This window comes from the organism of the source record quoted next, unplaced genomic scaffold (assembly GCF_019419815.1).
Source record: "Pyrus x bretschneideri cultivar Hongxiangsu unplaced genomic scaffold, Pyrus_bretschneideri_v1 Contig5, whole genome shotgun sequence".
NCBI classification, from domain to species: Eukaryota; Viridiplantae; Streptophyta; class Magnoliopsida; order Rosales; family Rosaceae; genus Pyrus; species Pyrus x bretschneideri.
Window position 1 is genome coordinate 9,502,594 of NW_025999787.1, and position 26,094 is coordinate 9,528,687.

The 26,094-nt window shown below is 38.4% G+C and overlaps 2 protein-coding genes and 1 non-coding gene across 3 annotated transcripts; 1 reads left to right on the plus strand and 2 right to left on the minus strand.

Annotated features, from left to right (window-relative positions):
• Positions 1 to 12,999: 12,999 nt before the first annotated feature.
• On the plus strand, positions 13,000 to 13,106 carry LOC125470505. The gene has a single exon (XR_007252787.1). It is a non-coding gene; the product is annotated as a small nucleolar RNA snoR100 (small nucleolar RNA).
• Positions 13,107 to 15,264: 2,158 nt separating this feature from the next.
• LOC103949098 (trans-cinnamate 4-monooxygenase-like) lies at positions 15,265 to 17,421 on the minus strand. The gene is made up of 3 exons (XM_048569036.1): positions 16,509 to 17,421; positions 16,295 to 16,428; positions 15,265 to 16,175 (listed from the first exon to the last, which is right to left on the minus strand). Exons 1-3 carry the CDS (start codon positions 17,075 to 17,077, stop codon positions 15,580 to 15,582), a joined length of 1,299 nt encoding a protein of 432 aa, XP_048424993.1. The 5' UTR covers positions 17,078 to 17,421; the 3' UTR covers positions 15,265 to 15,579.
• Positions 17,422 to 20,690: 3,269 nt separating this feature from the next.
• LOC103945999 (trans-cinnamate 4-monooxygenase-like) lies at positions 20,691 to 24,662 on the minus strand. Its single transcript, XM_048569484.1, has 3 exons — positions 23,692 to 24,662; positions 21,745 to 21,878; positions 20,691 to 21,416 (listed from the first exon to the last, which is right to left on the minus strand). Exons 1-3 carry the CDS (start codon positions 24,474 to 24,476, stop codon positions 20,821 to 20,823), a joined length of 1,515 nt encoding a protein of 504 aa, XP_048425441.1. The 5' UTR covers positions 24,477 to 24,662; the 3' UTR covers positions 20,691 to 20,820.
• Between the last annotated feature and the right edge of the window lie 1,432 nt (positions 24,663 to 26,094).

Consider the following 26,094-nt stretch of genomic DNA (forward strand, 5'->3'; position numbering starts at 1 on the left):
TCTCCATTTGGTATGCATGTTAGCTTCCTGAAACGTACAGGGTTCATGGTGGTTTAAAATAGCATTGAGAAAAGCTGCATGGGAAGGTGAGTGTCGATGATATGCAAGACTGATTGGATGTCGTGCTGCATAAGTAACATAATCCAGCAGTTTGGGTGGAGGTTGGCGAGCTTTTGGAGGATTTCTTTTAACTAGAAGTGGATCAACCTCTTGATTACAGGGAGATGTATCGGAAGCAGGAGCATGAGTGGCATCAACTTGATCAACCTCTTGATAGCTTGAAGAATCAGGAGGATGAGAGGCATCAGAAGTAGGTACATGAGTAACATCAACTTGAAGATAGTCCGAGTTAATATCCCCAATATGATTAGGCAACGGAATCAAGTCCTCCCAAGTCTCCCCCTTACTTGAATCTGCAGTTCCTTTGTGAAAATAAGGAATTGACTCCTCAAATTTTACGTCTTGAGACACCATCATCTTGTTAGTAACAAGGTTAAAACATTTATACCCTTTATGGGTTGAAGAGTAGCCCAAAAACACACACTTAATAGATCGGGGATCTAACTTATCACGATGAGATGCTTGAATATGCACAAAACATGTACATCCAAACACTTTTAAATGTGACAAATCTATGGGCCTATGTTTAAGAACTTCATAGGGTGATTTAAACCCCAAAAGACCACTTGGAAGCTTGTTTATCAAATATGTGGCAGTGAGCACGCCTTGTGACCAAAACTTCTTAGGAATGTTCATGTGAAGCATCAGAGAACGTGTCTTCTCTACGAGGTCTTTATTTTTCCTCTCGACCACCCCATTTTGTTGGGGCGTCCCAACACAACTTGTTTGATGAAATATGCCATGCATGCTCAAATATTGTGCCATGTTGTTAGACATATACTCGGTGCCATTATCCGATCTTAATGTTTGAAGGTTGGACTCAAAATGATTAGTAACAAGGTTGTGAAAGTCTTTAAACATAGTAAACACTTCACTTTTGAATTTCAAGAGATATAACCAAGTAATTCTTGTGAAATCATCAACAAATGTCACAAAATATTTGTAGCCATCAAATGATTCATTAATTGGACCCCAAATATCCGAATGTACAATTTCAAAAGGCTTACTAGCTCTAGACAAAGAAGAATTGAAAGGTAATCTAGCAAATTTGGAGAAATTACAAGTGTCACACTTGATAAGGGTTTGACACATAGTAGGAAATAACTTAGACAAAATAGGGTTGGACGGGTGTGCTAGACGTTGGTGCCATAAATGTGGATCTTGGGGTTGTTTTGAACTTGAGGCTGAACTAGCTTGGAAGCCTTTGGACAGAGAATCGTTTCTTGGCAAATAGTAGAGACCATTGAGAAAGAAACCTTCACCAATCGTCTTCCCGGTGACTAGGTCCTGAAAAACTACATTTGTTGGTGAGAAAATTGCAAGAAAGTTTAAAGTTTTGGTAATTTTCCTAATAGAAAGAAGTTAAACTGGGAAGGTAGGGACATATAGGGCAGTGGACTCAACTTGGTTCGATATTAACCTAATTTTTCCTCTACCCATAACGGAGACTCCTTTTCCGTTAGCAACAGACACTTGAGATGACATATCTTGAAATTCATGCAAGTTTGTTCTTTGGTTTGTCATGTAGTCAGTGGCACCCGAATCAATGATCCAACAATCATGCACACAACTATTATTTAGAGAGAGAGCATGGAGAATACCTGGGACAGCTTCATGTGGTACACCTTCAGCCTCTGCTAGAAACCCAACAAACTTGCCAAGCATCGCAGAATGGTTCTCAGATTCAGTCACTGTTGCCTCTTCAACCTTTCCATTCCCTTTATTGTGTTGAAGAAATGAAGCAAATTCATTTATTAGAGCAACAAGACTTGAAGAAAAATCTAACAACTCATTAGTAGAGGCATGATTTGAAGTAGACTCTACCAGGTTTGCCATATGACTGAGTTTGTATGGTGAACTACCAGTAACCTTGTATGGCCTTGATGTCCTTGTTGAACTTGGGTTTCAACTCGGGATGAAGTATCCAGCATCGATCCTTGGTGTGACCAATCCAGCGATAGCCAATTCTAAGACAGTGATCACACTTCAAGTCGGGGCTCTTACCTTTGTAAAACTTCACTTCAGATGACTGATAATTCGAAGCATATGCTCGTGATTCTCGCGCGACCACTTTGGTGTCTAATCCCATGACCTATTTTCTGACTTCTTCACGTTGAATGGTGGCACATACGCTTGAGAAAGATGGAAGCTCTGAAGTCATCAAAATGTGACTTCTCAAGTCTTCATACTCCGAGCTCAAGTTTGCTAGTAGTTGAAAAATTTTGTCCTCCTCGGCTCTTTTTAACAACACTGTCGCATATGTCGTGTGAGGTGGATAGATATCTAGCTCATTCCACATAGTGGTAAGGTTGCCAAGATGTTGCACGAATGACTTGTTTTCTTGTTGAAGAGCGACAACATCTCTCTTGAGTTGAAAGACACGGGCCGAGTTGTTTTGATTGCCATACATTTCCTTCACTTAGTTCCATAGATGTTGTGATGAATTAGAATAGCTGAAAATTTCAGCAATTTTCCTCTCCATAGAATTTAGCAACCATGACATAACTAACTGATCTTTGCACAGCCATGCTTCATAATTTGGAGACGAAATTTCTGGTGCTTTAATGACTACATTGATGAAGCCAAGCTTGGCCCTTCCACCGAGAGCCAAAGAGACTACCCTTGACCAAGGAAGATAATTAAACTCATTCAACAAAACTGAACTGAGTCTTTGATTTGGGTTGATATCAACCTCAGAGAAATTTGTAGCCGATGAGGCAAGAGAGCTCTCAGCTTCTTGATTCACTGAATTTTCTTCTGCCATATTGTTGGCTGAGAAGAGTGAAAAATCACGGCAAAAAAAGTTGCAGGGTCAGGCCTAAGAAGGACACTGCTTTGATACCATATTGACAAATGTGTTTTTTGTTATGTATTTCTAATGAATCAAAGGATTACAACAAAAGCACAATATAAAGCAGCACAACTCAAACAAGGGAGAAAGAACACACCACCTTCTCCTTGATTTAAGGACTAAACAAAAAGATTTTTCTGATTTCAATGGCACTCCTTGATTTAAGGAGATTTACATCAATAAGTCACCTAAAAACCCTAGTTTCTAGGAGCAGCAGCATGTTGTTGCAGGAAGTGGGAAGAGCAGCGATAAGACTTGCTGCTACTGAAAACTAGGGCTAGCTGCAAGTTCCCCTTGCTATGACAGGTTCCCCTTACTGTGACTTTGTGACTTTTTTGTTCAAGAGATGGGCTAATGGAAAGAACATAAAAAATAAAAAATAAAAATAAAAAAAAAATTTGAAATTGGGCTAGCTAGCGAGGTGGCTGAAAGTGACTAGCCGGTTGGTCCTTTGGCCCTTTCAGATTTCGTGGGGCCCATGAATCCTCTGGCCTAGTCCTCGATTGAAGACAATTTTCAAACGTTTTTTTGGCCCTTTGGACCAGGAGATGGCCTTTTATAAAGACCTTATATAAAAACCGAGAGACTATGCATCCACAGTGGAGAGGCTGCACAAATTTAAGTAAATTACAGAACTAGAGTCACAGAGAGAAGGCGAGAGAGAAAGAGAGATCGAATTTTTTTAATTTATAAATGACCAAACTGCAAGCTTACCTTGCGGCACAAACTGCCGTCCCTCCAACCAGTTTCCCCCGAATGGAATGTGTCTATTGTATTGCAGCAAACTAAATTTTCATATGCAGTTCTAGCACAAACCCGTCCCTCCAACCAGTTTCCCCTGAAAGGGATCGGTTCGGGATTTGGGTTATCATTTTCGGAGCAGGATCCCGATCCTAACAACCGTACATATAAACATCCGATATCAAGTAACTTCTGAAAGGTTAAATATCCAGTTCAAATAGATTGCAGTCATCTGTTACCATTTTTTTTACCATGCGAAAGAAAAAAGAAGAAAGCCAATTGTGAATAATATAAATGCATAATGTTGTAACATCTGAAACAACATCGGTAGGAAATATAAGCAAAACGGCTGAAAAAAAATAAACTTGGTAAGCAAGAATCTAAGAGGAAAATAAATTACCCGCAATTGAAAACTTTTAGGGTTAATTGCATTTTACACCATAAGTTTCAACGGTCATTTGCAAAATGAGCCATGAGGTTTCAATTTTTACATTTTACACCACTCGGTTTCTCAAGTAAAAACTTTTATATGGTAATTTTGATTTTGAACGGAGATGCTATCAGTACTTCAAAAATTATTGACCTCAATATGTGCCTTGAGGAAGGAGCCGAAAATTAGTACAATGTAACCGTTGTCAATTTCTTCATTGTTCGGACATAAAACAGAGTTAAATTTAAGCATATTTTTTGCCTCCTCCTTCGTTTTGGTACCGTACAACGTAAATTCTAGACCGGTATGATCTGCATTACACAACTAAAAATGATACTAACGAAGAAAAAACGTACCGTGTGGTTTGATGCAACAGAATCCTGAGGTCTATTAGAATGTGGCAACCATGTCGTAAACGTGTTATATCTTCTTTATCCCGTTGTGCGCAGCTGCCTCCTTCAATACCTCTGCACACAGAACCTGAACGAAGGTCTCAAGCATCATCACTCGACAAGACGAGTCAACAAAATCACTCTGTTCTTTACTTTCTTTGTTTGTTTCCTGAGGATCAGCTGTTAGGATTTTTCCGTAATGTGAGTAGTAATAAAACCATAGATTACGGTATGTCAAGAAAACAAATGGACTTACATTAATATTGGACTTGTAGAGTAATTTAATTATGATAAATGACAGAGGAGGGAAACAATAGAACTCAAGCTTTTGAATTAGAGTTGGTTTCAAACTCTAAAAACTGACATGTAACTGTTGTCACTATAGGAGGAGCAGCTATCATTTTAGACGATAAAAATAGCTTGGTCCCTCTTCTCAGATTACCATGTTCATATGGCACTAGTCCTATTGAAAGTGAGAACTATTACGAATCCAAGAGAAGAGAAGAACCTTGCTGCTAGGTTTTCATGGCGAATCCTGCAAGTAAGCTTATTGTCTTGTACACTTACATGGAATACTTTTACTGAGTGATGATTTCGCGTTGATGTAGTTTATGGTGTGGTTGATGATGTTGTTGGTAAACAATGAATGTTTACATCAGCCTCTCCCATTTCTGTATAAACAGTAAACGAAACACACTAGTATGCAGGAAAAATCGAAAAAATAATGAAACCAACATTTGTTAAACCTTTGTTATCACAAGACCAGAAACAAAAGGGAAGTTCAAGGTAGTTAACCTTCGTTGCGATTTGGACATGGAATACGAATTTCGAAACCACTGTGATCCTGTACAGCGAATACCTCTTGGTACATATAGATAGGTTTTAAGGCTCTAGAGTTGGGGAACCAAACATATATATGAAATACTTCAATGTTTGTGTAACATGCTCTTTTTCATCTATTAAGCTTCTATATTTGGCTGGAGTGTTCATAGATGACGAAGTCTTCTCGGCTCGGTGAGGGAAATAGGTTAGTTTTACACCTGCCGTTAGTCCTGGAGCTGCATCTTTTCCTTTCTCGTATTCACTGTTCCTGTTCCATTGTTGATTTTCCATGTACGAATTGTTCAAAATACAGTTTTCTTCCTCCGGCTTAGATTTTTTGCATGGCTGCAATTCAGCTTTTCTTCCCTCAGCTTTGCCGACACTTTCATGCACTGATAAGTCAGGAGATGGCGTCTCGCCATTAGAGTAATGGAACTCTGGTGTTCTTGGTCCATAATCAATCTTAGGTGTCATAGGAGAGTCATGAAATTCAAAGTTCCCAGAAACAAAACTGCCGGAAGGTGAACTTGCAACAGGTTAAGAGGGTTCAAAAGGAGATCTAGGATTGAGATGTATTTCTAGGACAGGATTTGCACTGAAGGGACCTCCAAACAAAATTTTAGAGCCTGCAGATGGGCAGTTTGTGTCTGACTTTTGATGGAAAGAACTGCAACCTGAATTATTGTCGACCGTCAGATACCCTTCGCCAGCAAACCAATTGCTGTTTTCCTGGAGAGGAGAGTTTGAGTAGTGGGATGGTTTGAAGATTGACGAATTAGGCATCTTTGTTGAGCCATGAAATTCTCTGGTTGAACAGCATGCCCGCTCTTGTTCTGTATCTTTTCGGTAGAAGTTATACTTGAATGATTTCGCGGGCCCGAATATGCATTGTCATGTCGCTTCTTGCTCCAATTCCTGGTTGATTTTGACAGTGAACAATAGATCGTATTGTCCATCACTGAGGTTAAAAATTGGGAAAAAAAGAACATTAAGTTTTTGAGAAAATATCATCATAGTGGCAATTACAGAAAAGGCCTCATATCTTCACTTGATAGATATACCCGCACTTGATGAGCAAGACTCTTCGCTGCCAAAAGACACAGAAGGTAAGGAAACATACGATTTTATCAGTCAGAGGTGGGGAAGAAATCAATGGAAATAAAAGAATGCCGCTAATAACCGCAGCGAGCGCAGATCATCCCTTTCATCTTCATTCACAAAGCAAGACCAATCTGGTTGCCTGGTTACACCGCCGAAATCATAATTCCTTCCTACTGGGTGGTGTCTGTCTGCAATCACAAGAAGACACAACTCTTGAGTGTATGTCTACATGTTTGAGAAATTTTAGCTTACTCAGAAGGCGTACCTTGCCCTATTGGAAAACATAAAATCACGATCATTTTTCTGAAGTTTGGTGCTTCGAATATGAATGTTCCTCTGATCAGAGAAGCTAAAATCACAGTTTTAGCACAATGTTTCCATGTAAGCTCTTCATAACATGATCTAAGAAATGGACACAACGCACAACTTAATCCTACTGTGCAATACCGACAAAGTAAAAACAATTTGAGGAAGAAAAAGTTCAAGTACATATAGGTAATAGCTTCTTGAACCCAAACAATCTGTATTTTCATATCTATACGCAGCTACACGGAGTCTAGTTGAAAAATTATAAGCTCAGTTCATTTGGGAGGCTAGTACGAGACAGAAAACACCTAAGATATCGAACTTGTCTGTCTATGTCCAGAGTAGAATTTCACCTGAGTTTCATGCAAATTGAACCTAGAGACCTAGAATATATCATTACATGCATCAATGTCAGATAACCCTTGGGGAATGTGTCAACAATGCATATCAAGCTAACTGAAATGATGGTATGTATCATAACTCATCTGCAGTTTTAATGTCATCTGTGGTTCCGTCACTAAGGTAAAATGTCATCTACAGTTTTAATTAAAATTTTAAAACAACACTGTCGCATATGTGGTGTGAGGTGGATAGATATCTAGCTCATTCCACATAGTGGTAAGGTTGCCAAGATGTTGCACGAAGGACTTGTTTTCTTGTTGAAAAGCGACAACATCTCTCTTGAGTTGAAAGACACGGGCCGAGTTGTTTTGATTGCCATACATGTCCTTCACTTAGTTCCGTAGATGTTGTGATGAATTAGAATAGCTGAAAATTTCAGCAATTTTCCTCTCCATAGAATTTAGCAACCATGACATAACTAACTGATCTTTGCACAGCCATGCTTCATAATTTGGAGACGAAATTTCTGGTGCTTTAATAACTACATTGATGAAGCCAAGCTTGGCCCTTCCACCGAGAGCCAAAGAGACTGCCCTTGACCAAGGAAGATAATTAAACTCATTCAACAAAACTGAACTGAGTCTTTGATTTGGGTTGATATCAACCTCAGAGAAATTTGTAGCCGATGAGGCAAGAGAGCTCTCAGCTTCTTGATTCACTGAATTTTCTTCTGCCATATTGTTGGCTGAGAAGAGTGAAAAATCACGGCAAAAAAAGTTGCAGAGTCAGGCCTAAGAAGGACACTGCTCTAATACCATATTGACAAATGTGTTTTTTGTTATGTATTTCTGATGAATCAAAGGATTACAACAAAAGCACAATATAAAGCAGCACAACTCAAACAAGGGAGAAGGAACACACCACCTTCTCCTTGATTTAAAGACTAAACAAAAAGATTTTTCTGATTTCAATGGCACTCCTTGATTTAAGGAGATTTACATCAATAAGTCACCTAAAAACCCTAGTTTCTAGGAGCAGCAGCATGTTGTTGCAGGAAGTGGGAAGAGCAACGATAAGACTTGCTGCTACTGAAAACTAGGGCTAGCTGCAAGTTCCCCTTGCTATGATAGGTTCCCCTTACTGTGACTTTGTGACTTTTTTGTTCAAGAGATGGGCTAATGGAAAGAACCAAAAAAAAAAAAAAAAAGTTGAAATTGGGCTAGCTAGCGAGGTGGCTGAAAGTGACCAGCCGGTTGATCCTTTGACCCTTTCAGATTTCGTGGGGCTCATAAATCCTCTGGCCTAGTTCTTGATTGAAGACAATTTTCAAACGTTTTTTTGGCCCTTTGGACCTGGAGATGGCCTTATATAAAAACCGAGAGACTATGCATCCACAGTGGAGAGGCTGCACAAATTTAAGTAAATTACAGAACTAGAGTCACAGAGAGAAAGCGAGAGAGAAAGAGAGATCGAATTTTTTTAATTTATAAATGACCAAACTGCAAGCTTACCTTGCGGCACAAACTGCCGTCCCTCCAACCAGTTTCCCCCGAATGGAATGTGTCTATTGTATTGCAGCAAACTAAATTTTCATATGCAGTTCTAGCACAAACCCGTCCCTCCAACCAGTTTCCCCTGAAAGGGATCGGTTCGGGATTTGGGTTATCATTTTCGGAGCAGGATCCCGATCCTAACAACCGTACATATAAACATCCGATATCAAGTAACTTCTGAAAGGTTAAATATCCAGTTCAAATAGATTGCAGTCATCTGTTACCATTTTTTTTACCATGCGAAAGAAAAAAGAAGAAAGCCAATTGTGAGTAATATAAATGCATAATGTTGTAACATTTGAAACAACATCGGTAGGAAACATAAGCAAAACGGCTGAAAAAAATTAACTTGGTAAGCAAGAATCTAAGAGGAAAATAAATTACCCGCAATTGAAAACTTTTAGGGTTAATTGCATTTTACACCATAAGTTTCAAGGGTCATTTTCAAAATGAGCCATGAGGTTTCAATTTTTACATTTTACACCACACGGTTTCTTAAGTAAAAACTTTTATTTGATAATTTTGATTTTTAATGGAGATGCTATCAGCACTTCAAAAATTATTGACCTCAATATGTGCCTTGAGGAAGGAGCCGAAGATTAGTACAATGTAACCGTTGTCAATTTCTTCATTGTTCGGACATAAAACAGATTTAAATTTAAGCATATTTTTTGCCTCCTCCTCCGTTTTGGTACTGCATGTACAACGTAAATTCTAGACCGGTATGATCTGCATTACACAACTGAAAATGATATTAACGAAGAAAAAACGTACCGTGTGGTTTGATGCAACAGAATCCTCAGGTCTATTAGAATGTCTGAATGTGGCAACCATGTTGCAAACGTGTTATATCTTCTTTATCCCGTTGTGCGCAGCTGCCTCCTTCAATACCTCGCACACAAAACCTGAACGAAGGTCTCAAGCATCATCACTCGACAAGACGAGTCAACAAAATCACTCTGTTGTTTACTTTCTTTGTTTGTTTCCTGAGGATCAGCTGTTAGGATTTTTCCATAATGTGAGTAATAATAAAACCTTAGTTTACGGTATGTCAAGAAAACAAATGGACTTACATTAATATTGGACTTGTAGAGTAATTTAATTATGAGGAGGGAAACAATAGAACTCAAACTTTTGATTTAGAGTTGGTTTCAAACTCTAAAAACTGACATGTAATTGTTGCCACGGTTGGAGGAGCAGTTATCATTTTAGACGATAAAAATAGCTTGATCCCTCTTCTCAGATTACCATGTTCATATGGCACTAGTCCTATTGAAAGTGAGAACTATTACAAATCCAAGAGAAGAGAACCACCTTGCTGCTAGGTTTTCATGGCGAATCCTGCAAGTAAGCTTATTGTCTTGTACACTCACATGGAATACTTTTACCGAGTGATGATTTCGCGTTGATGTAGTTTATGGTGTGGTTGATGATGTTGTTGGTAAACAATGAATGTTTACATCAGCCTCTCCCATTTCTGTATAAACAGTAAACGAAACACATTAGTCTGCAGGAAAAATCGAAAAAATAATGAAACAAACATTTGTTAAACCTTTGTTATCACAAGATAAGAAACAAAAGGGAAGTTCAACGTAGTTAAGAAGAAACACGTGCCTTTCATTGCGATTTGGACATGGAATAGGAATTTCGAAACCACTGTGATCCTGTACAGCAAAAACCTCTTAGTACGTATATAGGATAGGTTTAAAGGCTCCAGAGTTGGGGAACCAAACATATATATAAACTCGAGGGAGAGAAATACTTCAATGTTTGTGCAACATGCTCTTTTTCATCTATTAAGCTTCTATATTTGGCTGGAGTGTTCATAGATGACGAAGTCTTCTCGGCCCGGTGAGGGAAATACGTTAGATTTTTTGCATGGCTGCAATTCAGCTTTTCTTCCCTCATCTTTGCCGACACTTCCATGCGCTGATAAGTCAGGAGATGGCGTCTCGCCATTAGAGTAATGGAACTCTGGTGTTCTTGGTCCATAACCAATCTTTGGTGTCATAGGAGAGTCATGAAATTCAAAGTTCCAGAAATAAAACTGCCGGAAGGTGAACTTGCAACAGGTTAAGAGGGTTCAAATGGAGATCTAGGATTGAGATGTATTTCTGGGACAGGAATTGCACTGAAGGGACCTCCAAACAAAATTTTAGAGCCTGCAGATGGGCAGTTTGTGTCTGACTTTTGATGGAAAGAATTGCAACCTGAATTATTGTCAACCGGCAGATATCCTTCGCCAGCAAACCAATTGCTGTTTTCCTGGAGAGGAGAGTTTGAGTAGTGGGATGGTTTGAAGATTGACGAATTTGGCATCTTTGTTGAGCCATGAAATTCTCTGGTTGAACAGCATGCCCGCTTTTGTTCTGTATTTGAATGATTTCCCGGGCCCGAATATGCATTGTCATGTCGCTTCTTGCTCCAATTCCTGGTTGATTTTGACAGTGAACTATAGATCGTATTGTTCCTTAATGAGGTTAAAAATTGGGAAAAAAAGAACATTAAGTTTTTGAGAAAATATCATCAAAGTGGCAATTACAGAAAAGGCCTCATATCTTCGCTTGATAGATATACCCGCACTTGATGAGCAAGACTCTTCGCTGCCAAAAGACACAGAAGGTAAGGAAACATACGATTTTATCAGTCAGAGGTGGGGAAGAAATCAATGGAAATAAAAGAATGCCGCTAATAACCGCAGCGAGCTCAGATCATCCCTTTCATCTTCATTCACAAAGCAAGACCAATCTGGTTGCCTGGTTACACCGCCGAAATCATAATTCCTTCCTACTGGGTGGTGTCTGTCTGCAATCACAAGAAGACACAACTCTTGAGTGTATGTCTACATGTTGAGAAATTTTAGCTTACTCAGAAGGCGTACCTTGCCCTACTGGAAAACATAAAATCACGATCATTTTTATGAAGTTTGGTGCTTCGAATACGAATGTTCCTCTGATCAGAGAAGCTAAAATCACAGTTTTAGCACAATGTTTCCATGTAAGCTCTTCATAACATGATCTAAGAAATGGACACAACGCACAACTTAATCCTACTGTGCAATACCGACAAAGTAAAAACAATTTGAGGAAGAAAAAGTTCAAGTACATATAGGTAATAGCTTCTTGAACCCAAACAATCTGTATTTTCATATCTATACGCAGCTACACGGAGTCTAGTTGAAAAATTATACGCTCAGTTCATTTGGGAGGCTAGTACGAGACAGAAAACACCTAAGATATCGAACTTGTCTGTCTATGTCCAGAGTAGAATTTCACCTGAGTTTCATGCAAATTGAACCTAGAGACCTAGAATATATCATTACATGCATCAATGTCAGATAACCCTTGGGGAATGTGTCAACAATGCATATCAAGCTAACTGAAATGATGGTATGTATCATAACTCATCTGCAGTTTTAATGTCATCTGTGGTTCCGTCACTAAGGTAAAATGTCATCTACAGTTTTAATTAAAATTTTAAAACAATGTTTTTTTTTTTAACAAATGATATTATCTACACTAAGGAGGAGGATGTGGGTTTGGCCTCACGATAGGCTAGTAATAATGTGATTCAAAATCGCTTTTGATGAGAATCAAACCTAAAACCTCTCACTTACAAGTGAAGAAAAAAATACTACTAACCTGTAGTACTAAGTGACAATTTAAAACAATTTTTTGTTTATGCTTATTATCAACAATTTTTCTTTTTTGAAGCTAAGGGGGAGGGGGTGGGCTTAGCCTCATAATGAGCTAACAATAATATGGTTCAAATTTACCTTTAACGAGAATCGAACATAAGACCTCTCACTTACAAGTGAAGAGAAATAGTCTAAAAGGCCCAACTACTTACTAAGCCCAACAAAATTGTTCCTACACCGCTGACCGTGGGCCCCATATGAATGCACCCATACCCTCCGGAGGGGCCGTGCACTTAACCAAACCCAAGGGTAGTCTCGTTAATTCACAGAAACAAGAGTGGCCCTTTCGTAATTTGACACACCTTCAACGTCGCATAAACCCTAACAGATCAGATCCCTCTCCAACCCTATATATACCAGAGCAAGAGAAACAACACTCCACAGCAGCAGGACGCAGTTCCGAAAACGTTCTTCCATATTTTCTTATTCCGACCCATTCTTTTTTATTTTTCGCATCCGAATCCTCTGGATTTTAATTTTCATCATTAGCATCCTTTGATTTTGATTTTTATCATTTGAATCCTTTGGTTTCAACGCATATAACACTTGAAATTGTGATTTTGTTTCGATTTATTGGGTGTTAATTAGAATTTACAGATCATTTACGGATCCGTGCACAATAAGCCGATGCTTTGGATACAAAAGAATGAAGAAAGCATGGTTATGTGCACGGAAATTGAATTGCAAAGGGTCCGCATGTCTGCCCTCTCTGAATTTCTCTGATTTGAGGGCCTGGTTACGACCCAAATTACCTTTTCTATCTCATTTCCTCCTTTTTTTTTTCTTGTTTTCGAGATCGAATTTTTTCTGCTTTTTAGCCCCTGAACCGGGTTCTTGTTTAAAAGTGCTTCTATGGAAAGCACTTCTGTCAACAAGTGCTTTTTTTGAAGCTCTTTTGTTAGAGGCCTCGGTAATTTTGACTTGGACGTGTTTACAAATTAATTTTAATTTTCTTGTCAAACATCGTGGAAAGTGCTTTTGATTTTATTATATTTCATACCAAAATGTTAATCTATCGACCCATCAAATATTTGAATAGAATGAACTCAATTAACGCTCAGCAGTTTTTAGAATAAATGCTTGACTAGAATGAACTTAATTATTACGAGTGAGGCTTCATGTTAATTATATAAACTTGATTACAAATGATGAGGTTGTTATAGAAGGTAAACTGATAGAATATGAACCTGCTAGGGTTTCGTGGGTTCTAGGGTTTAAGCCATGAGAGAGAAGTATTGAAGATGGTTTTGTATATTTGCTTGGAGAAACAATTACAAGATGAAACATATATACAGGGAAGAAAAAGAACATAAGCTTAATTTTGCCTAACTAGCCTAACTTGCCTAACTTGACTAACCTAACTTGCCTAACTTTGAACAAGAAAATTGATTAGCCTACCATTATTCCAACATGTTTATTTCATGTATTTTAATTGCTTAATACTCCCCCTCAAGGTGGAATGTGAATGTCAATCACACCCATCTTGCCAAGTAATGAGATGCATGAAATAAACATGTTGGAATAATGGTAGGCTAGTCAATTTTCTTGTTCAAAGTTAGGCAAGTTAGATTAGTCAAGTTAGGCAAATTAGGCAAGTTAGGCAAAATTAGGCTTATGTTCTTTTTCTTCCCTATATATATGTTTTATCTTGTAATTGTTTCTCCAAGCAAATATACAAAACCATCTTCAATACTTCTCTCTCATGGTTTAAACCCTAGAACCCACGAAACCTTGCTATGATACCATGATAAAATATGAACCTGCTAGGGTTTCGTGGGTTCTAGGGTTTCGTGGGTTCTAGGGTTTAAGCCATGAGAGAGAAGTATTGAAGATGGTTTTGTATATTTGCTTGGAGAAACAATTACAAGATGAAACATATATATAGGGAAGAAAAAGAACATAAGCCTAATTTTGCCTAACTTTGAACAAGAAAATTGATTAGCCTACCATTATTCCAACATGTTTATTTCATGCATTTTAATTGCTTAATATAAACTAAATAATGTCATTAATAAAGATGAGTACGTATATTAAAGTTTAAGTAATAATTATTGTGTCATTTAATTTTTAAAATTTTATCTACAAATTTAATCTTTTTAGTATTATTTTATCTCTAATTACAAAATAATTAAAAATGTATTGATATATAGAGATGTGATATCCACATTTTTTTTTACTTCTTTTACACTTTTTTAGTTTTTGACCGTTGGATCAGATGAATTGAAAAAAATCAATGAACAAAAATTTAACAAGAGGTATGTGAAAAGTAAAAAAAAATGTGTATATCACATCCTTTTAAAAACTTCAAGAGAATCTGTGGCCCTAAATTCGATTTAGGGAAAGACAAAATGCAGACTGGGGGATTTTTTTAACTTTTTATGTAAAAAGGTAAAGTTATTACCAATAAGAAAATATTACACACAAACATTATACACAAAGAGGTCCAAAACCACAATAATTACAAAGAACAACATGGACCTCAAAACAAAAAACAGACAAGCCCAAGTCTACATTGCAGCCCAACATACACAAACAACATTATATTTTCATATGAAACCACCTCCACAGCCGACACACCTCAGAACGAAGCATAGAAGCCAACCTCCATCACTATCCAGAAAACCAAAGTTGAAGAAGAAGGCCGCACCATCCTCAACGGACCACCAAAACAAACGCCACGCAGGCAGAAATATCCGCGAGTGACATCGCCAACAAGCGCAAGCACCAGAAAAGACCAACAAAGGTCAACAAGGGTTGTGGTGTGGACACCCGAGTTAAAACTCTAAGTACGCTCCTATAAAAATGCGAAAAATCGCAAGAAAAGGTAGGCGAATCAAATTGAGATTTAGTGAAAACATAAGGCCCAATGGTGAGGAGGGTATAGGAAAGTGAACATGCGGAATTTGGGATCCAGATGGTTCTAACTTATAATAGAGGCCAGAAAGGTGTAGATTGGTTTAGGGAAAGGGGGTGGGCTTATTTCAGATAACAAAAAAGGAACAAAAAGAAGAAGAAAACAAGAAAAGCACGCAGTGCCCGGCCCGCCGGAAAACGAAAGAGAGATAATAAACTCACACTGCGGTGAGAAAGACTCTCATCCATTAATTCTGAGTTCATAAATCTATATCAGCAAAGAAGAGAGAAAAAAAAAAATTCATAAATTTACATTTTCACAACCCACGTATCATTCCATGTAATCAAAATCATCCTCCCCAAGCATCAACCTACCCCCTCGGCTTCATCACAATGGTGGAATGCTTAAGGATCTGCAGGGTGAACTGCCCACATTTCTCCGAGGTGTCGACCTTGGACTGTCCCGGCGGAGGAAGAAGCTCCAAGTTCTGGACTAAACGTCCAATTGCAATGCCCAAAATTGAAAGGGCTAGGGTAATTCCCGGACAACTTCTTCTCCCAACACCAAACGGGAGATACCTGAAGTCGTTCCCATTAGCCTCCACCTTCGACTCCTCCTCCAAAAACCTCTCGGGCCTAAACTCCTCTGGCTTCTTCCACAAGGCAGGGTTGTTTGCCAACCACCCAGCATTCACCAAAATCTTGCTTTCCGCCGGGATGTCAAACCCGCCAAGCTTGGCGTCCAGGAGGTTCATGTGGGGAACAAGGAGTGGGGCTGGCATGTGAAGTCGGAGAGTCTCCTTGATCACGGCTTGCAGGTAGGGAAGTTTCTGAACGTCGGGCTCTGTGATCTGAACTCCGCGGCCGAGGACTGCATCAAGTTCTTCACTCAACTTCTTCTGGATTTCGGGGTGGTTCACAAGCTCGACAATTCCCCACTCGATCGACCACAAAGTGGTGTCAATAGCTGCTCAACAAAGAAATGTGACGCTAGCGGCCTAAACTTGGAACTTAATTGAATTTGTACATAAAATGCAAGTTACAAAAGGACAAGGACAATCAAATTGTTTAAACGGATGATCTCACCAGCGCCATTGATGTTGTCAAGGATGTAGTAAATATTTTCGTCGTTGATTTCTCCCTTGTGCTGCGCGTCGAGGAGGTGGTCAATGGCGCACTTCAACCCTTCATTTGTTGTAGCCTGTGTGCTCCAAATTTTCCTGCTCCAAAATTAGAAGAGTTGAGTCAGACTAGCGATTTTCACACTTCCGTTTTAGTCCTTGCACTTCAAATTGCTTACTTCCTCTCGTCAATGAAATAGTCCTTGAACAGCTGCATCCTCTTCTCCTTCACTTCCTTGCACATCTTCAAATACCCTCTCAAAAACGGCCTTAATATCTCGATAAAATCGCCGTAGTTGTAATCGAAGCTCTGCGCCAATCCGCTCTTCTCCCCGTTCGATCCCTTCAGCTTCACGAACAGGGGATCCTCCTCGCTCTCGAATCGCCGATCGAACATGATTCTGTATATGTTGTTGTACATCATCAGCTGCAGCCGCCTCCGCAGCACCATCCCATTGGTCGCCGCCTCAGGCTGCTTTTTCACGTCCTCGACGACCGCCGCCGCCTCCGATTCCAATCCGTGGCGGTACAGCTGGACGACCTTGTTGGTGAAGAAGGGGAAGGTCATGATCCGCCGCATTTTCCGCCAGTGCTCGCCGTAGACGCTGAACACCATGTCCTGGCCTTTACCGGTGAAGATATCAACAACGACGGTTCGGCTCCTCGACCCGAATTCGACTCCCTGGGTGTGGAGCACCTCCTTGGCGAGCTCCGGCGACGAGACGACGACGAGGTTGCGCTGCCCCATGCCGAGGAGGAAGCAGTCGCCGAATTTCTTGGCGAGGTCGGAGAGATTACGGTGGTTGAGGTCGTTGCCGACCTGGAGCTAGTTTCCGAAAACGGGTACGGGTATGGGACCCGGCGGGAACTTGCATTTCTTGCCGCAGAGTTTTGAAATGGCGATGGCAACGAAGAGACCCAGAAGGGTCATTTCCAGGAGGAGGAGGTCCATTTTTTGGGGTGCGTTGGTGTGGTGAGTAATTTGGTGGGTGCACAGAGCGAAATGCTGAGAGTGGGGGTTGGAGAGTGAACTGGTTTATTGGTGTGGTTTTGGGTTTCTTGGAATTTACAGACTGGGGCTTCTGGCTTGCATTATTGTAGGAAAGACTGTCGGAGCAGGGATGATGACTTTTGGAGCACGAATACCGGTTTATCTGAAGGGAGATTTTTCATTGGAATCGGTATACGGAATAATACATTATGTGTCATTATACAAATCATAAAAGATGTGTGCTAAAAGGTTGATAACTTAAAAAATAAATTTTTTCACTACTCCTATTAAAATATATGATGTACCAATTATGTTCCGTCATTAATTCTTCCTTTTGCTTACCACAATAATATAGAATATAGATGAATTGTAATTTGTTAGATACTGTTTGATTTGTCTTGGATGAATAGTGATCGTGAGTGACTGATCCTAATTTTTTAATTACGACTTGTTCTGTAATCCTGTCGTGCTTGAAATTATCCCAACATTTCAATGTGATTTGGCGAATTACATCCTTTTCTTCCCAATTGGCGTTGTAACTTGTAATACGATATGAAAATCCAGGGGACTTTATACTTGGCAAGAAAGTGCTAATGAATGAGAAAATAGTTTTCTCTTTGTGACTTCGTCTTTTGAATAAAAACATTTTACTGATTCCTTGAGGCTCACAGGGAATAGATTAATATACTAACCTTGTTGGGAATTGACTGCAAAACTTACTATCAAAATTGATGAACCAAGAGTGACTAACCTTCAATTTGATGAAGGAATTTGACCTACATTCAACCAATCAAGGTTTGAAATTTCTTTGATACAGTCGATATTTTTTGTCAAAAAAAAAAATGAAAATGGAATGAAGCTTAGACTTCGTCGCATATCAAGGAAACTCTTAAATATAATTTTTGAATTGAAATGCAAAGGGTCTACATGTACGCACTCTCTGATCCTCTCTGATTTGAGGGGCTGATTACAACCCATATCTTTTTTTATCTTTTTTTCCTTTTTTTTTTCCTGGTTTTCGAGGTCGAATTTTCTGCTTTTAACCCTTGAGTCAAGTCATTGTTTAAAAAAAGCTTCTATGGAAAGCACTTCTGTCAACCAGTGCTTTTCTTGAAGCTTTTTTATTGAGGCGCGTCCAGATTTTTGTTAAAAATCTAACCGTGTTTTTAAATGCATTTTATTTTATTTTATTTTATTTTTTTGCCAAATATTATTAGAACTCCTTTTGATTAGTAGCTGGTGTTTGGTTTAAAAAAAATTTCTTGCCAAAATGTTAATTTATTGGTTGCATTTTTAATACTTGAGGACCCTAACTATTGATTTACATGCGAGACAAAAAAAATCAACCGGTAGACGGATCTAGACAACCGTAACCTTGTTGAAGTAACCAATGGTGAAATCTAAAATTTCCATGGTTTCTTGTTAGAACCCCATTTCACCCAAAATGCTTGCCAAGAAAATCACGAGGCAAGGCCCTAAAGTAAGGGTTTCACCTAGGTTGTGGGAGAGCAATACAAGCGCGGTGCTACTAGGCGAAGTGATTTGATTTGTGTGCTAAACATATTTTGAACCAATTTCTTAAAGGAACGGAAGTGTTAAACACATCAGATTTGTGTGCTATACATATTAATGCTCAATGATCTCTAGGATGAATGCTTGAATAAACTCGACTCAATAATTACGAGTGACCCCCCCCCCCGGGCCCCCGCCTCCCTCTTTAAGAAAACATTTTCCCAGAAAATGGGTTAGAACCCTACATTTTGAGGTGGAGCTCTCTACGGGTGTGCACAAGGTAAGTTTCTAAACTATACAATCCCAGATTAGCTTGCTTGAAAGTGGAAAAAAAGTATAAGCAACTAACTGAAAATTTTCTGGGTCAGAAATTTTCTCGGGAAACAAACAAAACCCAAGTGAGGAAACAAACCTCGAAGCAAGTTTTGGACTTCATTGAAATCGGAATCGCAGGAGGATCGAAGGGCCTTGCAGTGCTGGATGTTGGAGAACAATTTAGAAAAAATAAAATAACAGAAATACTTATACTTTATTATTAAAAAATACTTGTAATACAAAATGCAATTATGTTATAGTAACAAAAAATTAAAATGATACTAACTTAAATGAATTGAAGGTAGAGGCTAGCGCAAATGCTATGTCCTTCGAACAGTATTTCCGTCCCACTCATGTGCTTGTGGTTCTACAACGTCTGCTCGACTAGGATACAACTACCTAATTCTACAACCCACACTGGAGAACTCTAGCGAATTGCTTGTGTTTACTTTCTAGAAATTTTGTACGGAAGACAAGGGGAAAGAAAAAGATGATTTTTTATGGAACTGAGGACTCCAGTTATATAGGCTCTTTCATACCTCTTCAAACACCTTTTGGATGTATCTGAAGCTATACAACTCTTTCCAAAGAGTTGTGTCTATTAATCAAAACGTTTTTAATTAATTTAATTAAAAACTTAATTCAAAATTAAAACTAATTGATCAGATTAATTTTAATTCCTTGACCCCAAGTGCCCTTGTCTTGATTAATTAATATTAATATTATAGTATAAGCATCAAGCCTAATCCACACAACCATAAGGCCCAAGCCTTCAATTCATTTCCAAATGGTCCAAGTTCTAATTACTAAGAAAAAGGAATAAGCCTATATAAATACTAGTGAAAAAATACTGTTGACCAATGTGAAACAAGAAGGTTTCAAACTCCTACACTGGAGACACTGCGCCAAGTTGTTGATGTCCCTCTGGTCCTTCAACACCTTCACCAGATCGTCGATGTACAAAATCAGCTTCGAAAACCCATATGACAAATCTAGAAGCTTTTTCTGAGAATGAATGAGAAAAAATGGAATTTGATGATGAGGGAGAAAGTGGCGAAAATAATGGAATTTGGTGATGAGAGAAAAAGTGAAGAGTGAGAGACAGAGAGGTAGTTGGACGGGATGGAGAAAAAAATGGAGATGATTCTAGAGAGGGAGTGTTCTAGAAAAGTAAAAGAAAATAGAAAAGGAAAAAAATGTAAAAGATAGAATTAATCTTGGTTTTGGGAATGGAGAAAAAGAAATATGATAGATAAGCAGCAGAGGAAAGGAAGGAAAAAAAAATGATAGATAAGCTTGGTTTTAATCATTTCACATCATCATGGTTGTTTTGTATAAAAATTTATCAAACATTATCATACTGCTTTTTTTTTCTTTTCCAAAAGTTCTTTTATAAAAAAGGTTTACCAAATACTCTACTGCTTTATTTCACAGCTGCTTATTCTCACATAATAACAAAAGCAGCATTTTTTTCAAAACACAACAATACCAAACCAGCCCTTAATCAACTGAGAGTAGCCAAATGTTGTGAAGGAGTTGTAGATAGAGAAGGATTGACCGAAGTTGAACTATTAAGTGACGGAGAAGAGCGGCAACGGCGAAATACAAACTGATCTGAAGTGAACTTATCACTTGGCTTACCAAGACTGTACATTAATTCAAAGTTCATAAATCTATGTCGTCGGCTTCATCACAATGGTGGAATGCTTCAGGATGTGCAAGCTGAACTGCCCGCATTTCTCCGAGGTGTCGAGCTTGGACTGTCCCGGCGGAGGTAGAAGCTCGAAGTTCTGAACTAAACGTCCAATTGTAATGCATAGGATTGGCAGGGCCAGGATAATACCGGGACAGCTTCTCCTCCCAACACCAAACGGGAGATACCTGAAGTCGTTCCCGTTAGCCTCCACCTTCGACTCCTCCTCCAAAAACCTCTCGGGCCTAAACTCCTCCGGCTTCTTCCACATGGCAGGGTTGTTCGCCAACCACCAAGCATTCACCAAAATCTTGCTCCCCGCCGGGATGTCAAACCCACTGAGCTTGGCGTCCTTAAGGTTCATGTGGGGAAGAAGGAGTGGAATTGTCATGCGAAGGCGGAGAGTCTCCTTGATCACGGCTTGCAGGTAGGGAAGTTTCTGAATGTCGGGCTCTGTGATTTGTACTCCACGGCCGAGGACAGTATCGAGTTCTTCCCTCAACTTCTTCTGGCTGTCGGGGTGGTTCACTAGCTCGGCGATCCCCCACTCGATAGACAACAAAGTGCTTTCAATAGCTGCTCAACAGCGAAACGTGACATTAGCGACCAAAAATTAAACAACCTTAATTGAATATGCACAAAGCTCATTACAAAATTTTTCAAATAATTAAATTTATCATTTCGGTCATCAATAGTGTTTTAATTTTCAGAGTTAATATTAAAGAAAACTAATGAAAAAAACTTGAAAACTTTGAGTTTTAATCAAAATGACAAAAATATGCTGTAAGTGAATAGTATCATAAATGACTTTTTAAAGTAAAATTATCATTTTCGTTAAAAGTGAATAATACCAAGAATATTTCATTAAAACTCTCTTGATATTACGAGAGTGGGGTCTACTCACCAGCGGCATTGATGTTGTCAACGACGTGGTAAATGTTAGTCTCGTTGATTTCTCCCTTCTGCTGTGCCTTGAGGATGTGGTCAATGGCGCACTTCAATCCTTCGTTTGTTGTTGCATGTGTGCTTGAAAGTTTCCTGATTCAAAATTAGAAAAGTTGAGTTAGACTATCCGTAGTGTCATATTTTTTACACAATATTTTATAATGTTGGCATGAGAATTGTGCCAAATTTATGAGTTAGCAGATAGTCTATAAAGAATCATACTTTTGAGAGTCTCCTTAGCATTTCTCTTTTACACTCTCATTTGAGTCGTCGAACTTCAAATTGCAAACACACTAGTGTATAAGTGTATAAGTGTATAGGTGTATAAGACTTATATAATTGGGATTTTGAGGGATTTTAATTCTTTTAATGAATCTAGGGATATTCAATCAGGATTTTAAATGATTCTTTGTAATTTAACATGTATTCAATTAGAATTTTAAGATAGTTTATTAAAATCCTTAGAAATCCAAGTGTATTCAATTAGGATTTTAAAGAAATTTATAACATTCTAGGTATGTTCAATTAGAAATTGATTTTAAAGAATTTGTGAAAGTTAAGGAATTAAAGGAAATTGGAGAGATTTCATAGTGTATTTTAAGCATCCACAAATCTCATATCTCCCTATGAGATTTCGAGAGAATTAAATCAAAATTTTATATAAAGGGGGTGTATTCAATTGGGAATTTAAGAGATTTTTAATGGATTTATAAATCTATAGATTTTTATAGAGTTTAATTGATTTGTAGAGATTTCAAGTAAAATTTTGATTCAATTCTCTCGAAATCTCATGGGGAGAGATAAGATTTGTGGATGCTTAAAATACACTTTAAAATTTCTCCAATTCTCCCTCTAATTCCTCAACTTTTCCAAATTCTTTAAATTCTAATTCTAATTGAATACACCTGGAATAGTATAAACTTCTTTAAAATTCTAATTGAATACATCCGAATTTTTTAAGATTTTAATAAACTATCTGAAAATCCTAATTGATACACATTGAATTTCAAAGAATCACTTAAAATCCTAATTGAAAACCCCTAGATTGATTAAAAGAATTAAAATCCCTCAAAATCTCAATTGAATACACCCCCGAAATCTCTACAAATCAATTAAACTCCATAAAAATTCATGAATTTATAAATTCATTAAAATCTCTCAAATCCTCGATTGAATACACCTCCTAAAATGTCAAACGATAAACCTTAATAATTGTCATGCCACTAACACAAGGCGAAATCATCTTTTTAGACATATATTTGTAGACAACATATTGTGACAATTAATAATTAGATTCCTATTTTTAAATAAAATGGGCAAAAATTCTCTCCTTTTTTTTTTTCCATCTCTCCCATCTTATCCTGTTTGAATGTTCAAGATTTCTTTTTTTTTTTTTTCATCTTTCTTGAGAGAATAGAGAGAACGAAGAGAAAAAAAAAACTATAACAGGTAAGGGAGGGAAGAGGAAAACAAGTGAGGAAAGAAAATCCTCGTCCATAAAAAATACAACTCCGTCATTTTCTTATAAAAATAAAAATAATAAAATTTCATCTAAATTTTTAGTTAAAATTGTCACTAAAATTGAAATAACTATTCAATTTAGCTTATGAAATTTAATAGCGATAGAAATAGTTATTAAGATTGTACATCGTTAATTATTTTTGTCATTTTATAAAATAAAAAAAAATTAGTTAAATTGAAGACACTGCAATTTCAAGGAGAGGTTGATCTAAAAGAAAAAACTTCAATTCAATGAAGATTTCTAACATAAAGACCAAATAATTCACTCTGGACAATTCTAAAGATCACGATCAATTGTAAATCCCAGAGATAGAAGTAAAGAATTATCAATCCGAAGAATATTTTGAATAAAAAGCCAACTAATAAATAAAATGAATGAACTTACTTCCTCTCGTCAATGAAATAGTTCTTAAACAGCTGAATCCTCTTCGCCTTCACTTCCTTGCAGATCTTCAAATACCCTCTCAAAAACGGCCTTAATATCGGGATAAAATCGCCGTAGTTGTAATCGAAGCTCTGCGTCAATCGGCTCCTGTCCCCGTTCGATCCCTTGAGCTTAACGAACAGGGGATCCTCCTCGCTCTCGAATCGCCGATCGAACAGGATTTTGTATACGTTGTTGTACATCATCAGCTGCAGCCGCCTCCGCAGCACCATTCCACTGGTCGCCGCCTCAGGGTGCTTTTTCACATCCTCGACGACCGCAGCCGCCTCCGATTCCCATCCGTAGCGGTACTGCTGGACAACCCTGTTGGTGAAGAAGGGGACGGTCATGATCCGCCGCATATTCCGCCAGTGCACGCCGTAGACGCAGAACACCATGTCCTGGCCTTTACCGTTGAAGATATCAACGACGACGTTTCTGGTCCTCGACCCGAATTCGACTGCCTGGGTGTGGAGCACCTCCTTGGCGAGCTCCGGCGAGGAGACGACGACGAGGTTGCGCTGCCCCATGCGGAGGAGGAAGCAGTCGCCGAATTTCTTGGCGAGGTCTGTGAGATTACGGTGGTTGAGGTCGTCGCCGACTTGGAGCCAGTTTCCGAAAACAGGTACGGGTATGGGACCCGGCGGGAGCTTGAATTTCTTGCTGCGGAGTTTTGAAATGGCGATGGCGACGATCACCGCGAGGAAGAGACCCAGAAGGGTCTTTTCCAGGAGGAAGAGGTCCATTTTTGTGGGTCCGTTGGTGTGGTGAGTAATTTGGTGGGTGCACAGAGCGAAATGCTGAGAATAGTGGTGGTAGAGTGAAGTGGTTTATTGGTAGCTTCAGGTTTCGTGGATGTTAGGTGGGTTAGAGTCCAGATTGTACCATTGAGTTTGCAGAGTAATCAACTAGAAGATATGATTTGGAATTTATAGACTGCGGCTTTTAACTTGCATTATTGCATGAATGACTGTTGGAACTGGAGGGTGACGTATGAATATCAGCTTGTCAAAATTTCTTTAGCATACGATGGCACTGACGATGAATGGATTTGTCCGATTACGGTTTGACTTTTGTCGTAGGTGAATAGTGACCGTGAATGATTGATCTTAATTATTTAAGAGTAATATTACATTTACCATACATTTGCACTATTATTTGTACCGTCTCTGTAATAAAGGTAAGCCGTTAACAAATATGAGTCTCATTTTCTTAGAGAGATAATCTAATGGTAGTATAAACATATGATAAAAGTGGTATTTTTTATTTTTTGTAATCTTCGTCAAAATTTAGGCATCTTAGTAGGCTGCCCCGTCTAAACTTTTGTGGCCATCTTTTACTCATGTTCGCCATCAAGCCAATTACATTGCTCATCGCCTCACGTGCTGCCCTTCTTCTTGGATTTTTTGTTTTTTTTGTAGGCAACGATATTAGTTTATAGATAGAAAGTTCAGTAAAAAAAGGAAAGCTAACAGCCCTAAAAGTACCTAAGGCTACGGTCTAAAAAAGAAGCTAAAATTCAGACATTACAATCAGATGTAAGAATATCAGAGATAATGTTCGGAAGTTCCTCGAACCACGAACAGTTGGTCAAGCTAGAAAAAGCATATCTAGCTGTGCGGTGAGCAGCTTTGTTATTCTGCCGACGGGTATGGGCAGTAGTAGCTCCAATAATTGTAGACAACAACGCCTTGCAATCTTCAACAATGTTACCGATCAAGGAACCATTGGAAAGACCGCTGCGTAATGTTGAGACAATTTGGAGCACATCACTCTCAATAATGATATCATGATAACCCCTCTGAATCGCCAATAATAACCCATTCCGAACCCATTTAGTTAGACTTATGGGGTAGTTATGTGTCGTCAAAATATAATAGATATTTTGACAAATTGGTGATGGAATAACCACATTGATTTGCGACATCCATTTTCAAATAATACATTAATTGATTTTCAATTTCAGAAACCATCTTGATAGGTGAGCCAATTTCATAAAACATTTGTGATAAAAACCCTAAATGATACGAAGATAAATATGAGTTGAAATTTATAGATTGGGCTTATAGCTTGCATTATTGTAGGAATGAATGTTGGAACCCGTGTGTATGACTTTTGTAGCATAGATGGAGGCTTGTCTAAATAATTAATTTTCTCTTTAGCATACGATGACACTACAGATGAATGGTACGATTATTGTTTGACTTTTGTCTTCGATGAATAGCAAACGTGAATGATTGATCTTAATTATTTAATAATGATGCTACACTTATCACATAATAGTACAAATATATGATAAGAATAACATATTTTTATTTTTTAATCTTCATCAAGATCATATGAGTTTTGGGAATCTCGGTAGTA